We start from the raw sequence: 17,884 nt of genomic DNA, 5'->3' as shown, positions 1-17,884 counted from the left end.
AAACCTTCTACCATGTGTGCAAGTATTACACATTCCTAAACTTTATGACACAGTCACTTGAACCCTTTCCTATGTTTCAACATAAATCATCAAGGAAAAAATTCACAAACGTACATCATGGTAAAAGTGATTATGATAAAAATGCAACTGAGGCCGTAAAAGAAAAGTAGATTCTAACTAAAAACAGCTTTAAGTGCCTCGAGCAGCAATTCAGATTCAGTAAATATACCATATGATTCTGTAACTAGATATACACAATTATTTAATATTAAGTAGTTTCTCCGCTTTTGAGTGGGAGTCTATCTTCCATTATACAAAATCATACAACGTGAAATTCAAAATTAAATATCTAACACATAATGATTCTTGTTACTTCATTTGGTGTTTGTGAGGGAGTGTGCGTGAGGGTGTATGTATGCGTGAGTGTGTGTTTGTGAGGGCGTATGTGCAGGAGGGTGTGTGTGCATTAGAGTGTGTATGTGGGGGGTGTTTGCATGTGTGTATGTGTATGTGTGTATGTGTGTATGTGTTTATGTGTGTGTGTGTGTGTGTGTGTGTGTGTGTGTGTGTGTGTGTGTGTGTGTGTGTGTGTGTGTGTGTGTGTGTGTGTGTGTGTGTGTGTGTGTGTGTGTGTGTGTGTGTGTGTGTGTGTGTGTGTACATATGCGGACATTATATATATATATATATATATATATATATATATATATATATATATATATATATATATATATATATCCATATATCCATAAATATATATGTGAGTAAAGAAAGTTATGAATGAGGAAGAATATCTTTATAGTGCAAGAGCTGTATTTCAGAACTTCAATTATAACAATGTTATTATGAAAGTTCTCATCAGCTCTTTTCACAATGCATTCGCTGTGGACAGAGAAAGTAAACAGTACCTAAAAACACATTCACTAGGGAAAAAAAAAATCTATCATTAAAAATAATTTCCTTATCACAATAATCATTTCTCACATCTTTCTCATTTAATTTTTTAGTTCCTGCATATAACATTTAACAAATTTAACCTAAAAATAGTTCTTTAAAATACATTTCAACCTACAAGAGGTTATCTCTAGTCTCGGGGAGCTTGAGAGACACAATGCTACCGAGCAAGAGAACAACTGAAGTGGTCAACATTGGGATTGCCCGACTTGTGTAGATGAACTGCCCGAAACACAATGACCCTAAAACGCCTGCTATCCTTGATGTGGCACTCAGGAACCCATATGCTGTTGTCCTGTAAAAGACAAGAATGTGTGTGATTTTTTTTTTTTTTCATGATCAAATTAATATAATATGCAATTACAGCAAAGCTATCGTATCTATTCCTTTGTCACTGATTTTTTCTTTTCCTTTCTCACTTATCATTCAGCATATTTCTATTCATCAAAATACACATATGATTTATTTGCCATAAATGTGCAATCAAAATATTATGCCTCAAATTTTGTTTTGTTTCTGAGCTTGGCTACAAATTAGCAATCTACATCACAAATGGTTATACCTGATATGAGTTGGAAAGGCTTCAGTAGATGCTATATCTAAGGCATTCCACCCAGATATGAAAATGAAATTAAACACAGCCTCGAAGACAATCACGCCAATCTTGCTGTTTAAAAACCATATGAAGAAAGCTGATATTGAAGATAAAAACATAGACACACCTGAAAAAATTAAGTAGTTTAAATATAAAAATGCAATGCACATCTTTCCGATGTTTTTAAATATTTCATTTCTGTAATTCATCAATAAGTAAAAGTAATTCCAATAAAATTAATTAAATGACGAGAAACAGATAAAGCAAGTAGTTACAGGAAATTATATCCCAGTAAATACAAGGAATTACAAAATACCAAAACTTAATCTATCTCATCTAAAAAATAAAAGTAACAATAATTCCAGTAAACTTAATTAAGTGATGAGAAACAGGCAAAGAGAGTAGTTGCAAGAAATAAAATTTCAAAGCTCAATCTATTTCAGCAAAAAAGAAAGGAATAAAAAGTCTGTCAACGAGAAATTCATTCAACAAAATCCAAAGAAAACTAAAACAAGCCAAATCCAGCAGACTCACTCATGATCTTCACGCGTCCGATCCTGTCCATCAGAAGCGACGTGATAAGAGTACCAGGAATGATGGTCAGTTGGCCAATCAGGTTCTCTTGAAATACCTCTTTATAGTGGATATTGTAGTCGAAGTCGAGCTGACACCCGGGCACACTGGCACGAACTACGTTGTTTTTTTGCTCACAGTCTATGAATCGATATTCATATAGGTCGGTGTCGATGAATATACAATCTTCAATCATTGAGTATCTGCACATAAAAGAGGATTGAATTAGTATAAGAAATAGCGTACACAGGGAAAAATAAAGACTAAAAATGTACATACTTAACAATGTATATGTGAAATATTTTATCAGATCTGAATTATTGCTTTTATTAATGAGAATTAGTATGAGTAGACAATCATTCTATTACCTCAAAAAAACAATATTCATCAAAATAAAAATAAATGAAATGAGGACAGAAGTAAAGGGAAAATGTTACGAATTAAATTGAAATAATCTGAAACAAAATAAAATCCATAAATAAAGAATAATACCAAATGATAAATAATCATTAAAAAATGGAAAAAAGGAAAAGGAAAAGAAACTGAAATTTTAAAATAGAAACATACCAAAAGAAAAAGAAAATATAAAAAATATATATAAAAACTAGGAAAAAGAAGCAAGAGACCTTAGATTTACTAAAATTACACAAAAATTTAAAAATCAATCAATTTCAAACTGTTGTCTTAGAACATGCACAACCACAACAACGGAATCTGCACATACTTGAAGAAGGTCTTGCTACTCCGCACATTCGAGAAGAGGCAGTCCATGAAAGTACAGTTCAGGAAAATCACATGATTCATGACAACATCCTTGAAAGTGACGTTGTTGAAGATGACCTCATTAAAGACGCGGTTGTCGAACAGACTGTTGTTTAATCTCTCATCAATGAATGCATTTTCTGTTGGGGGGAAAAATATTGTAAAGAAAACGTGGAAGGAAAAAAGGGTTTTGTAATGACAGTTTAATTTCTATAGGAAATGAAGGGAATCATCATAGGAGTTCCCAGTGTATTGTATCCTATACATATGTCTTCAATTTTAAGAGTTTTAAAGTATTCAGTATTTTACCTCCCATTGAAATTATACTCTGATCCTCATGCAATGTACAGTATGTGAGGTTAATGATAAAAAATATATTTGGAGTTATTGTTGATTAATATCTTGGATAATTCTGCATCTAGTATGATAATTAAAAGTTTTGACTAGAAAGCACTCAGAGAGCAAAGTACTCAAAATTGTTTTAAAATACAAATAGCCAAATTTTTAAAAAGATAATTTCTCAGATCAATTTTCTATGATTAATTAATACAACAATGAAACCCTTAAACTGATTCTAGATTCCATCTTATTTACCACAAAAATATACTGATCTGTGGGTCATGGCCAAACCACCCATAATTTTTATCCTAAACCATCCATAATTTTTCATTTAATTTTATGGACAAACTTAGACACTAATCAATGAACTAATGATAACGGCCTGAGCTCTACCTCCTCTGCAAAGGTGGTATGTAGTAAGCACATAATAGCATGAGGATCAAAATAAAATGATATTAAGTAATAGCACCACCAGCCTAAAAAAATCATTATTCCTAATCCTAACCTTGAATTTTCCGACATGTAAGACTTTAAAAGAAACATGGGGGGTAATTATTACCAATCAAAACATTATACATCCTTACCATCTGTAGTCTTGGCATGTTTGTTATATTCTTCACTTTGTAGAAGTTTTATGTATTCTGGGAACCAGACTGACAGACCGTAGAACCTGTTTAAAGATAATTCTCGATAAGAGTTTATATTTTTTATTACTCAAGCACTAGCATTTTATATCAGACGTTCCATACTCATTTTAGTTTTTTTTTTTCTGTCTCTCTCTCCTCCTTCTCCCTCCCTCTCTCTGTCTCTGCCTCTCTCTCTCTCTCTTTCTCTCTCTCTCTCTCTCTCTTAATTAGTTACTCCTAATTACTCTTGACCATACTTACTCTTACTCTTAATTACTCTTACTCTCAATTATTCTTACTCTTATTCTTACACTCACTCTTACTCTCACGCTCTCTTCCATCTTCCCTCATTTCTTTCTCCTACTTACTCTGTTCTTCCCTTTCTTCCCCTACTCTTTCTCTTTTGTTTCCTTTCTCTTTCTCTCCCTCCCCCTGCCCCTCTCCTCTCCCTCTCCCTTCCACTGTCCCTCTCCCCCTCCCCCTCCCTCTCGCATTTAACAAATCAATTAACTCACCCAAAAGCACAGGTGAACCACACTACAAGAAGCAGAACAGTCGATTTGAGGTAAGGGGGAATGAATAGCTGGAAGAATAGACCCCAAAACTGCAAAGAGAAATTATAAAAATGCATCAGCATCCCGTCAAAGATAATTATACAGGAAAGGACAAATTGGCAACTCGTAGCGGTCTCTGAGAGTACTCCGATTCGTCAAGTTTCTTTTGAATAGAAATAATAATGTTGCGAAAAAAAAGAAAAAAGAGTTGTATATGATTTTTTTAACATGAAAAATATGTATATGTAAATCGTGTCAGCTGAATAGAATGAAAAAGATATTTGGGAAATCGAAGACTCCAGAGTCTGGGGTGAGTTACCAGGTTGTCCTTTACTGATGAAAAAATATGTGGATCTAGAAAGGGGTTGTATACAAAAATATTAACTTGAATATCCTAGAAATACATGTATAATAACACTATATAATTTTAAGCAAACATGGAACAAGGTTATTTGTAAATATCATCATATTATATTTTTCTTGCTATTTAAATCCTGTTTTTTACATCTATAAAAACGTAAGATATGTGCCGTATTTAACATCCCCATTACAAACGCTTGCTTTTCAACTTTTTCGTAATTCCTTAAAGCATGCGTTTGCAATGCTTACACAATTAAATTATCATAAATATTTATTCACTACCATTAGATTTCAATGCGCACGAAATATCTACCTGATCAAGACCGTATGACAAGTCAGAAAAGAAATTTTTGCCGACGCCCTGGGGAGGAGTGTGTCGAAGAGAACGATGAGTTCCTGACGGCAGTTCCAATTCTGTGAGCTGGTATTCGGCTCCTGGGTTTTGTGCGTTGTTCCACTTGAAGATTTTCTGCAAATATTGTTTTATCGTTGTTTGGTAGTCGAAATGGAGAGGTTTGTTTGTTTGTTTTTCTTCTTTTTTCTTTTTTCTTTTTTTGGCACCGTATGTCTATATTCTAACCATGCAATGATAACACAGTATTCTTAACAATAAACACCTAAAAAACAGTCGCGGTTAAATCTGAAAAAAACATTTACAGACACTATAAATCAGCTGAAAAAATATTACCTTATATACCATGATGGCTTCAACGTCACGACCCTTTTCGAGTAAGAACCGCGGTGACTCAGGCATGAAGTATAGGCCGATAACTGCAGCGAAGGAAGGAAGGGAACACACCACGAGGAACACGCGCCAAGAGCTGAAGTGGTGTTGCTCGTCCAACACCACGGTGATGCCTGTTTAGTGGAAAGATTCTTGGTTATTCTTTCTGCGAGGTAGACTTTTAATAACGGTTGTGGTTATGAGACAAGCGTGAAAATGTTACTTGGTGGTCAGGGTGTTTGTGTAATAAAGATTTCAGAATTTAGTTTGAATTCTGTGTTATAATGGATATTTTTTGTTGTGACATCCTGTTTTGTTTGCTTCTAAATCTCCCCGGTGTGCAAAGAAACAGCCATGGTTACCAGCAACTGGCAGCGCGGGATTGAACGTAGGTCAGCGAGATTGCTAGACGAACACGCTAACCGCTGCACCACACTCCACACAGGAATATTGCAGGACGGTGTGTTTATATGAAAAAGTTGTCTATATAGTTTTGTATATTATATTAAACAACACATCTGGCTCAATATTAGCCATTTTTGTCCACAATTGGCACAGTCTTATTTAATAATTACATTATTTCAACCGGTTTATCGCAAACGGATCATTCATGGTTCGTCTCGAAGTCTACACCCACGCTACTTTACAAAAATATATTCAGATGTAATATATAAGCTGCGTTAGGTTGACAATAATGGTAAAATATGTAAGTGTGCGTGCAACAGAGTAAAAGTTTTTTACTGGTATACCAACTCGATAGACAAAGCGAAATTTTCTAGTGGCGGTGCGTAGTACAGAATAACGGAGCTTTGAAGCCTCGGACAGGCAGGTGAAGCACTTGGGTGTGATTACCTAAAGCAAAACATATCGCAACGAAGCTGGCTTTAAATATAATAATTTATGAATGAGTAAAGTTTATTGTTTACATCAGATTTATCTGCAGTTGGCACTATAAAACCCGGACTGAAATTGTTAAGCATTTTGGCTTTCGAAATACCTAATTTTGGCACATTTGACACTTTCATGTTCCTTTTAGCTTGCCAGCACTGGGCCGTTTTCAGTACAAAGTGCATATATGTGTTATTCATTCAGACACCAAAATGGCTCCATTTAGGCATATAAAAAATTATCATAAAACGCAATTAATTCGTATATACATAACCTTTTAGAAAACGAGGATTTTTTAAGGTCCACGCTTACCGGATTGCCTATTATGCACATATGGCTATATAGAGCTAAAGATAATATATATGTGTGCGTGCATATATCTATATCTATATATATCTATATCTATATATATGTGTGTGTGTGTGTGTGTGTGTGTGTGTGTGTGTGTGTGTGTGTGTGTGTGTGTGTGTGTGTGTGTGTGTGTGTGTGTGTGTGTGTGTGTGTGTGTATGTATGTATAAATGAAAAGGACCCACAAAAACACTGACTCTATAAAAAGGGCAAACTCACCTGTCCTAGGAATTATCGCCCACGCCATCAATGCAGTGAAAACGCCGCCCACCGCCCAGAACACCAGCAACCATGATAGATGGCGCCCTCTCTCAGCCCGGGTCACAAACTCACAGTAATAAGCAAACACAATTGGAATCCCGCCACCAATCCTGTTAGAAAGAGAGCGTGATGATAAAGCTGCATATGAAGCATAAAAAAATGTATATGTTTTTGTTGTTTTGTCTTTTACTATTTATGGTTCGAGAAAGAAATATGAAGCTAGGTTTAGATCCGGGGTCCCTAACCGCACGGGCCATGAATTACTTTGAATTATACTTTCCAACCAGAGTATTACAGAGGCTAGTAATGACAGAATGGTTAGTGTTTTGTTTCCGTTATTCACAATATATAAAAATTCTCTTAATAAGAAAATATCGGCAGGTTAGGAACCACAGATCCTGATAAATGGCACAACCTGTCTCGCGCACCATCGAGGAAAAAAAGTGGAGGAGAAAACACAACCAAAGCTAAACGGATATGCATTTCATCCTTACCCAATGCCAGAGCAGAGTCTGGTCGTCATGAAGATCCCGTAGGTGGGCATGAAGGCCGTCATGACCCCAAATAAGGCGTTTACAAACAGCGCCGAGAGAAGAGCTCGTCGGCGCCCCACGTTGTCGCTCAAGCTGCCCCAAATCATCGCCCCAATCATCATGCCAATGAAGGTGATGGCGGCTGGAAGATGAAGGAATGTGTGATCATTTTACCCCATCTTGTGAAGTAGGTTTGATGAGGGTGTGATTCTAGTTGGAATTCGAGTGTGCGTATTGCCTATCCTAACCTGAAGCAAATGAATCGGCTTCGAATCTTCTTCAATACCGAAACTACATAATCAGTATATATACAATAAGCACACTTATTTTCTTTCCTTATGATTCATCTTATTTACGGAAAATCAAAAAATCATAATCATCCAATCCAAACCCGAAGCCAAAACACACTACGAATACATAAACAAAACCGAAAACTCCCCAGCAAGAGAAAGCACGACACCAGCTGATCCGAAGCTCCACTCACCAAGCCAGCCTTTGTCAGTCCCGGACATACAGAGCTCAACCTCAGCTGACGGGATGACATACGCTACTACGAAGAGCTCGATGGTGTCAGCAGCGAGCCCAAGGCCTGTGATCATGAGCAGAAGCCACTGGAAAGCCCCTGTGCCAGCCTGGAAGATAGTGAGCGAGCTGTAATAAGCCTAAAAGGTAACTTGTATCCCGATTGCGGATACATTAATTGATTCTCGTTGGTAGATTATGATTAATCTGTATTTTCATGTTGATGGTAATTCATGATTTAGATTTGATGTAGTTCTTATTATTCTGTTTGCATTGTATCAATGTATATGGCTGTTCTAATACTATAAGTAAATGTCTAAATCTTTCTTGTTAATTTTGGAACGTTTTAACAAAGCTTTTGTGGTTTCTGTTATGGGGAATGGGTATCTGGTTTAATAAAACAAGACCTGAAATATCAAATAAATACTTAATTTGGATATAATATTGGAAGAAATAAAAAGCCATAACAAACAGACCAATCTGGAAAGAAATAAAAGGCATTTTTCTCACCTGTTCCCTCGTCATACTCACCTGCTGTATGGCATCCTCGTGAAACTGCGAGAGGAGAGGGGCGTCACTCTCCACATAGTCCAGTTCATCTCCTCCATCAAGGTTACCCTCTCCACCTCCACCTCCTCCACCCCCACGACCTCCACCTCCTCCAACCCCTCCTCCCCCGCCTCCGCCTCCACCTCCTCCACTTCCTCCCATCCCACCTTCGCTCTCCCTTAGCATTCCACCTTCAGAAGTGTAGCTCCGGCCTCCACTGCCGTGACGCACCAAGGACGCGGACTCCAGCCCGTCACCTCCTCCACTCATGATAACCCTGGTGACAAAAGGTAATCAATGGCAACGGACGGAAAGGCAATCAATGTGCCGCTGTGAGTTAGGAGAGGCGGTTAGAAGTTTTACGTCTGGCGGAAGGCTTTTTTTAAAGAAGTTTTTTTTCTTTTTATTACGAGGAAATGACCTCTTCCGCTATAAAGTTTAGAAATAAAAAGCATTGGCGTGAAAGAAAGAGCGAGTAAGAAATAAATACATTGGCAATTTGGGTTTAGAGAGTGGCAGTTTGTTGTTATTCATATTAGACGCATATTTAATGCAAAAATCTGTATGAAGTTTATAAGGGATAAACATTATATTTTTTTCTCATTAACAAAAAGAAAGTACATATTGGGGTAGTTTTATGAAGCAGTTTATCAGTTTAACAATGGAATTTATAACGAAGGAAATCTTATGAAAGTACCTGTATGTATGTAGATGTGGACAATTGTTGATACAACATCAGCACATACAAATTCTACAAGAAATCTGTGGTCATTCACAAGCCGGTATATTTTATCAGATAAGAAGCTTGAGAAAAATATGATGCTAACCTAGATAGGAATTCGAGATTAATGATTACGAATGATAAAGAGTGCATCTAATTCTGATTAGTTATTTTTATGGTGAAAGATAATTTTTTCAAGATATCTGTAACGAGAATGAACGATGTTTAAGTACAAAATGCATTTACAGTTGTGTGTGAAAGGGTACAAAAATATAAATTGTGTGGATGTGTGCATATGCTAGCGTGTGCATTTTCTATATTATGTGTCACAAATACCAACACATCACTTACAAATACAGAACTTTATGACCACTAGGGTGAGTCATACCATCTTTGGCTCTCCCTATTTTATCATCTCTCGCTTCTTTCTTTTCTTCTTTTCAACACAGACGTACTTCGTTTTTTTTTTTTTTTTTTCTTTTTTTTTCTTTTTTTTTTTAGATACTCTTGTGATCGTATTCATGATAATTTGTATTCATTTCTCGGCGGTTATTCATTCTGTCTACTGTCTGCATCTTTATTTCCTATTATTCATGATTATTTGTTTTAATTTTCCGGCGTTATGTATTCATCTAATTTGAAATAAATGGTAACATATGAATTTAAAGATTTGCAGGCATTTTGTTAAAATTATACGAGGCCCGACCCAGTGAATATGCATATTTATGGACATGCATATACACAGAAATAAATGCATATCTGTCAGTCTCGACATATATATCTGACAGATAGAAGACAGGTAAATGTATATCTATCAAACAGTTGCATTTATTTCTGTGTATATACATGAACATTCTCTGGGTCAGGCCTCGCACAGTTTTAATAAACGGGCGGTTAGACTATTAACACTTTAGAGAGGATGTTAAAATGCTTAAAGTGGATCGCATTCCTTTCAAAATCATGGATAATATTGGGTGTTTAGATTAACTTTTTCATTATCCTGTTTTGTGACAATTATACTAATTAAAAAATAAATAAGACCAAGGATAAAGTGCAATAAACAGTAAATTATACTTTTTAAACGTTCAATAAATACTATGTTATTGTGAAATTGATAAAACTATAAATAGATGTGTAAAGGGAGGGTAAAAAGATCAGAGGTTACACACTGTATTTCATCTCTAAGCTTTATTGCTGTCGAAGATATGAATATTCGATATTTGTAAGCAACATATGATCCCGTGAGTAAAATACGGCGGCAGATCTCATACGGAGTTGAAATGACCGTGGCTTCTCCTGGAGTATTTTACAACCCTCTGAATAGTTTATTTATGGATCTGTTATATATATAGTCATATGAGATATTCATGGGTTTCTAATGTTTAGCTTTATATAGCAGAAAGGGAAAGGATAGATCAGTAGCAACTCGACGAGGTGTCATGGCGTCTGATTCTATTTTGGGAAAAAAAGCACATGGTGTTTATTTTGATGACGTCACAAAAGTTACGGATTGTAATTATGGTCGATCATTTTGCTCTCTTCAGTCTTCAAAAATGATGGAAAATAATGATTTTAATGGTTATATTTCCACTGAACAATCACCGAAACGTCATGACACCTCGAGTTGCTACTGACTAGCCTTTCCCACAGCAGAAAACTCACACTGCCTGTTGTTTGGTTATCTGAGAGCAGGTTTGGGGATGGGAATATGAGGACCGAAAGTGCAAATTAAGGCCCTTGTGACCCATAAAACTAGAAATTATTCATATCGTAACAAATGGCAGAAATAATGAGTCCCCCAACGGAATTCTTTTCAAAAACATGTAAATACATTATTGAATGTATGCATGGTTGTTGATAATAGTATTATAATCTTATATAGTAGTAGTACCATTAATATTAGTAATGATAAGAGTAATATTATTATCAATATTATAATCATTTATAATTGTGATTATTATTATTATTATCACGCACACACACACACAATTACACACACACATTTATACATATTCGTGTATATATATACATATATATTAATATATATACATATATGTATGTATGTGTACATACACACACACACACACACACACACACACACACACACACACACACACACACACACACATATATATATATATATATATATATATATATATATATATAAATATATGGATAGATATTTATGCATCTCCAATTCTGAACTTATAAAAGTATAACGGTGATGACAATTGTTTTTAAGCACAAATCAGTTATTGACCGGAAGAAAATAATAACTCTTGGTTAGAAATGCGTGTTCAGTTATTTCTTGATTATCTTCTGTTTCTGCACATTTTTTTTTTCTTTCTTTTGCGTTCATTTTCTTTTTCTTTCAATAGGCCCTTTATTCTGTTTAATTAAGTATTGCATATAAGTGTTGATTCAGTGCCTGTTCTATGATCCGTTTTCTGTTATTCTCACGTGGCTCAATAATAATGGTGGTAATTATTTTTAAATATAGACCTACGGTATAATGTAAATTTTGGTGAATTTAATCAATCCTACAATTAATTTTAAGGAGCTTAAACCCAAAGACAAACACAGATACACACACACGCACACAAACAAACAAATGTATATATCATATACATGTAAATGTATATTTATTCATTTATTTGTTTATCTATTTATTGGTTTACAAATCATCACAAATTTGTGTAGATTTGTTAAATTCCATGGATAAAAAATCTATATGGCAAGATAGAAACAACCTTAATTATTTGTGGAAAGAAAAGTAATTTTTTTAATAATAATGATTATTAGTGTTACTATTATCATAATATTGTTGGCGATGATAATGATGATGGAGATAATGATGATGACAGCGATAAAATGGTACCATTGTTATCAGTAATGGTAACCGCAATCGTTATGATAATAATAATATAGAAGTTATTTCCGTTTCATGGACCATAATGCACATAGGAACACGATAAGAGTTTCAAGGCAAGCTTCCCCCGTACCCCCCCCCCCTCCCCTGTAGGTCTATTTAAGTCTTTTTCCTCCTTCCCCCAGCCTACTATTCGTTAATTTCCCATGTGACGTCATAGGCCTATCACTCGAAGCTGTGCAGTACTCGGAAGTGACGAGATTTTAGGTAGACCTTGTCCTTACTTAGATCTTGTTCTTACTTATATGGACCTTGTCCTCCTTACTTAGATAGACCTTGTCTTACTAACTTATATAGACTTTGTCCTCCTAAATTAGACCTTGTCCTCCTAAATTAGACCTTGTCCTTTTAACCTAGATAGACCTTGTCCACCAAACTTATATAGACCTTGTTCTAAGTTAGATAGACCTTGTCCTTGTAACTTAGACAGACCTTGTCGTCCTAACTTAGATAGACCTTGTCGTCCTAACTTAGACTTTGTTCTCCCAACTTAGATAGATTTTGTCCTCCTTATTTAGACCTTTTCCTCCTTAGATTTTGTCCTCCTAACTTAGACCTTGTCCTCCTAAAACATATAGATCTTGTCCTCCTTACTCACATAGACCTTGTCCTCCTAAAATATATAGACCTTGTCCTCCTAAAATATATAGACCTTGTCCTCCTTAGACCTTGTTCTCCTTAGATAGACCTTGTCCTCCTTAGATAGACCTTGTCCTCCTTAGATAGACCTTGTTCTCCTTAGATAGACCTTGTCCTCCTTAGATAGACCTTGTCCTCCCCATCGCCGGGCAGGAGGGACGGGAAACTCACCACACGGAGATGGAGTTCGGAGAGTGAGGCACCAGGAAGGTCGGGACGTTCCTGGAGAGGAGGCGCGGCCCGCATCGTCTCCGTCCCCGCAGAGAAGAGAGCCGGATCATGTTCCTAATTGGCGTTTCTATCATCACAGGTGTCAGCGGCGTGACCCTGGGTGAAGCGAGGTCATGCTCCGCTTCGATTTCTTCTCTCTCCGGCGGGAATGGCTGCCGGGAGAGGGAAACGTTCGAGCCGAGGCATGTGGGAACGTCGGTTTGGTTTTCGGAATGTCGGCTCGGGTGAAGGACCTCGTTCAAGCGCAAAGCCTGTCTGCATGTTCGGCCGTTGGGGCTGCGCGAGGTCAAGGGTCGGGCCGGTTCCTCATGCGATGGCTGAGGCTCGCGTGGGTCAGGCTGAGTGGAATCGGCAGTCACTGGCTCTACGGCTTGGAGGTTCGTGTCCTCAGGTCTCGGTTTTTCCCTGGCGACTTGTGTGTCATGGAGGTCCTGAGGTCTCGTACGTTCAGGAGTATCGGTGTCAGTTCCTTGCCCTTCATCACGGCGCTTATCTGGTTCTCTCATGTGTTGAGCCATGGAGTCGGGCAGGGCTTCATCGTATATCGTAGGCTCTAGCACATGAATCACCGAAAATTCTGTTGTAGTTGTCACGGGTGTTGTGAGATACCAGGAAGCTATGTTCCTTCCGAGGGATTTCAAAGAGAACTTTAATTCTAACACGTGTCTCCTTCAGATTATGTCTATTTCAGAGTATTATTTCTTGAACAAATTAAAACGTTCTTTGTGCATTTGCCGGATATATCATGTCCGCAGAACCATAGACCGTAGAAACAATAGACGTATACGTAGCGTTTGATCACATGAACCACCACACTTCCACACGGGCTTCAAACACCTTACAAAACCGCCTCTTTCCAGATACAAACAATCCACAAACCACAACGACACTTTCCTTTCAACTCCTGCGTCCCTCTTTTAGTCTATTTTTCACCCAGAGGCAAAGAGAGAGGTGAAGACCCCACCTCGCGAGGGGACGACTGCACTGTTGCGTGTGGCGATGCCTTCCGTCTTCGACCTCCCTCCCTTTGCCGCAGCAGACACGCACCGTCGACGCCTTATAGAGAAGTCTCCCCGAGAAAGTATGAAAGAAAATGGGACGACGACACACCATTCGTGACGATGATTATTCATTGATTTTCTTTTGTTTTTAAGCGTTCGTAATTTCAACAATTAAGTGAATTCATATAAGGTTACATAATTCGTTCTTTTCGACTAGTCATAGAGCTATATAATTCGTAAAATCTAAGGTATCTTTAGTTAACTCTCAGCAAATGTATATAAATTAAATAATCTTCTAAAACAAACAAGCGTACTTTTTAAGACAAGTGAAGGTAAAATAATTACCATGAGGTAGATTATGCAAGGTCGGAGATTTGTATACTAGGTCAAAAGGAATCACGCAAAGGTCTAAAATTTCCTAAACACATACATATGTATGTGCGTGTACGTTGTGTGTGTGACTGAGTACATAGGCAGGTAGATAGGTATACATACATTATATATATGTATATATATATATATATATATATATATATATATATATATATATATATATATATGTATATATTTACATGTAAACAATAATTATGATTAAACAAATGGCAATAACACGTGTCACTGATGAGTTTGTTTACAGTATGAAGTGCGCAGAAAGGACGGTTCTCAACTCTTACCATATCTAAGATTGGTTAAAAGCCATTGCCTTTTAGTACACCATTTCGTATCTTCGGAATATTGGAATTTACATTTTTGTCACCACCATCAGCAGTAATATTTTCGTTATCATTATCCTTTTAATCAAATAATTCTTTAATTGTTTTGGGATAGTTGCTTGTTGGCATTTGGTTCGAATGGGTTTGAACGATTCGGGCGCATCCGAAGCCGTGGAAACAGACGATGGAGAACAGAATTATATATAAAGCGTAGGTGTTCGTATGTAACCTTGCTTAAAAATAACTTTTTCACAAACAAGTATCCCTTTTCAGGCAGATTGTGATTATAACGAAGGAAGTAAGTGATGCAAGTCTATATAGATTGGCAGTTGAGAAACTGTTTCGGATATTACCTTAAATCCCATTTTCGTTAAAGTGAATCTACTCTAGATTCCAAACCGAATGAAAGCATTAAATAATCATAAGCTAATTTCTACACCACTTTATTTATTTATTTATTTTTTATCTTAGGTCTTCTGCGCAGTCTATAGTGATAAAAGATAAAAATAGTAGGCTAGAATGTGATCTTATTTTTCTTCTTCTTCTTTTATAGGGTTTTAGGTAATCTTATTTGAAGACATGATTAATTCCAAAGTCCATAATAAAATACCAAATCATATTGCACCATAATGTTAGGAGGAAGATTGATACATTTAGTGTTTATCCACCTGCGTCACCTTTTGCTAAGGAGTGCCCATTTTCGGTAATTTATTGAGCTTCCATTACCCCCGAATTTTCCAAAATTACCCCAAAATTTCACCCAAATCGTTGACGCAATATACCTCCTCCCACCATCTCCTGGTATAAATGGAAGTGGAATGGCAGACGGAATCGGCGACGGGCAGACAATTCACCTTTTGTGTTGGGATGGCGTGACATACATACCTCGTCCACTGTTATGTTTGTTTATGCATTGCACTTACACATAGATGGTTTCACAAGTGCTCAGTCACCAAGTAGTCAATTATCAGTTGTACCTGTTTACCCCTTTCCCTTTCGAAAAGGTTATGTTTTATTGCTGTTGGAACTTTACTAACATTCTTACAAAGACGATGTTAATGATAATAACTGTCTCGATATTGATACCATATTATAAAATCTCGAAAACTGATTAAATTGATTAAATAAGGCAACCAGCGTAACTACGGCCAAACTAGCATTGTTGTTAGAACGAAGGAAGTATGTATTGAAGTAAGGAGGATAAACAACGGGAAATAGTGAGTAAACAGGTGAACGGCTAAAACATCAGAGTCTAGATGGTATTCATTTTTTTTTCGCCTAATAAGGGTAATGATAATGAGATGAATGGAGATAAGGAAAGTCCCGATGGCGGAAAGAATAGTAAAAGTAAATACCCAAGAGGAAATGTTTACAAAATCATAATGGTAAAGAATGCATTACTGCAAATAGCCATTTAATGTTAATAGGTGAATATTGAGGCAAAGGGGAGGAGGGGAAGAGAGGGTAGCGAGGAAGAGGGAGAGATAGACAGATAGATAAAGAGACAGAAGGGAAAGAAAAGATAAAAAGAAAAAGAAAAGATGGAGAGATAAAGAGAAACAAGGGTTAGGGGAGACAGGAAATGAGACAGTCAGAAATAAACAAAAGAGGGAAGAGCGAAAAAAGAAAAGATCATGAAAGATAGATACACAGAGACAGAGAGAGAGAGGAACAAGAAGACGAAAGAATCCAAACGAAGCAGAAGTCGGAGCCACGTGACGAAAGAAGTGCGTCTTTTCTCGCGACTTCTCCCTCGATTCAACGGCGCAGAAAGTAGTAGTTTTTTTTTTCTTCTTTTTCTTTTTCTTTTTAGCCCATGTCTGTTTCGCAAAACAAGTATCACAAAAATAAAGTAAGTGTCACAGCTAATGAAAAAAACAACAACAACATACAAGTGTCACGTAGATGGAAAAAGAAACTACTGTAACACAAGAGAAAAAAATCATTATATTTAACTTTTTTCTATTCATTCCTTTTTATATAATAATAATGATAATAATTACGATAATAATAATAATAATAATAATAATTACAATAATAATAATGATTATATTGATAATAATATGGCATCATAAAATACAACTGCTGAACATGATTCAAATATCATATAATTTCATTTAAAAATCCAGAACCACCACAACAAACAACTCCAGTGCCATACAAACAAGCACTTCCGGTAACACGTTACTCCAGTACCACAAAACAATCAAGAAAAACAGCGTTATGTTTCCCTCATACAGAGAGAGAGAGACAGAGACAAAAAGAGAGAAAGACATACACAGAGACAAAGAGAGAGGGAGAGAGACAGACGCAGAGACAAAGAGAGAGAGAGAGAGAGAGAAGTTCAAAAAGGGAAGAGAGAAGAAAAAAATGATAAAGAGAGAGAAAGCAATGATCAAAGAGGGAAGAAACAGAGGGAGAGAGATGTTCAAATAGGGAAGAGAGGGGAAAAAATAAAGGTAAAGAGAGAGAGAGAGAGAGAGAAAGTGGTAAAATATGCTATACCGAAAACATGTTTGATTTTCCATTAAGAATGTTGACTGGTATAATGATTCCTATAATTCCAGTTTTATTAATACCGTAGACTAATTTTACATGTGACAACAGAAGAGGTAAAGATATAAAACTTTTTTTCACTTATCACATCAGCTAATTGAATCCATGTTAGAAATAATATTATCATTATTTTCTTTTATTATTCACTTTGATTCCACAATTGAAAGTGAGTTAGAATCTAAAATCACGAGGAATTAATGATTTTATTATTATTGTTATTATTATTATTCACTTTGATTCCACAATTGACAGTGAGTTAGAATCTAAAATCATGATTAAATAAATATTGAACTTGAGGAAGCGTTGAATTATATACTGTCTATTGACTTTTTTTTATGATTGAACACATAAGCCGTTTCCCCTAAATCAACTTTGTTTTTAACTAAAAGGCAGTTTTTCTTTCCCTCATTTTGGCACAAGACGGTTCCTTCACTTCGACTTAAAGACAGTTTTTCTTTCCTTTATTTTGGCACAAGACGGGTTTTCTTCCTTCCCTTCGACTTAA

At 36.2% G+C, this 17,884-nt stretch overlaps 1 protein-coding gene across 4 annotated transcripts in view; it reads right to left on the bottom strand.

The window, feature by feature from the left end:
• Positions 1 to 741: 741 nt before the first annotated feature.
• LOC113827212 (synaptic vesicle glycoprotein 2C) overlaps positions 742 to 17,884 on the bottom strand; it is a 43,214-nt gene continuing 26,071 nt past the window's right edge. For all 4 annotated transcript variants that reach the window (XM_070117530.1, XM_070117528.1, XM_070117529.1 and 1 more), the window contains 12 exons: positions 8,572 to 8,866; positions 8,003 to 8,150; positions 7,480 to 7,660; positions 6,944 to 7,095; positions 5,451 to 5,620; positions 5,076 to 5,231; positions 4,364 to 4,452; positions 3,807 to 3,892; positions 2,846 to 3,023; positions 2,083 to 2,324; positions 1,516 to 1,675; positions 742 to 1,248 (listed from right to left, as the gene is read on the bottom strand). In XM_070117530.1, the coding sequence (XP_069973631.1) occupies positions 1,068 to 1,248; positions 1,516 to 1,675; positions 2,083 to 2,324; positions 2,846 to 3,023; positions 3,807 to 3,892; positions 4,364 to 4,452; positions 5,076 to 5,231; positions 5,451 to 5,620; positions 6,944 to 7,095; positions 7,480 to 7,660; positions 8,003 to 8,150; positions 8,572 to 8,859 (2,031 nt within the window). In that variant the 5' untranslated portion in view covers positions 8,860 to 8,866 and the 3' untranslated portion in view covers positions 742 to 1,067. The remainder of the gene's footprint in view (positions 1,249 to 1,515; positions 1,676 to 2,082; positions 2,325 to 2,845; positions 3,024 to 3,806; positions 3,893 to 4,363; positions 4,453 to 5,075; positions 5,232 to 5,450; positions 5,621 to 6,943; positions 7,096 to 7,479; positions 7,661 to 8,002; positions 8,151 to 8,571; positions 8,867 to 17,884) is intronic.

The sequence above is a fragment of the Penaeus vannamei genome, chromosome 40 (genome assembly GCF_042767895.1).
Source record: "Penaeus vannamei isolate JL-2024 chromosome 40, ASM4276789v1, whole genome shotgun sequence".
NCBI lineage: Eukaryota > Metazoa > Arthropoda > Malacostraca > Decapoda > Penaeidae > Penaeus > Penaeus vannamei.
Note: the sequence above shows the minus strand (reverse complement) of the source record. Positions and strands in the feature narration are given on the sequence as shown.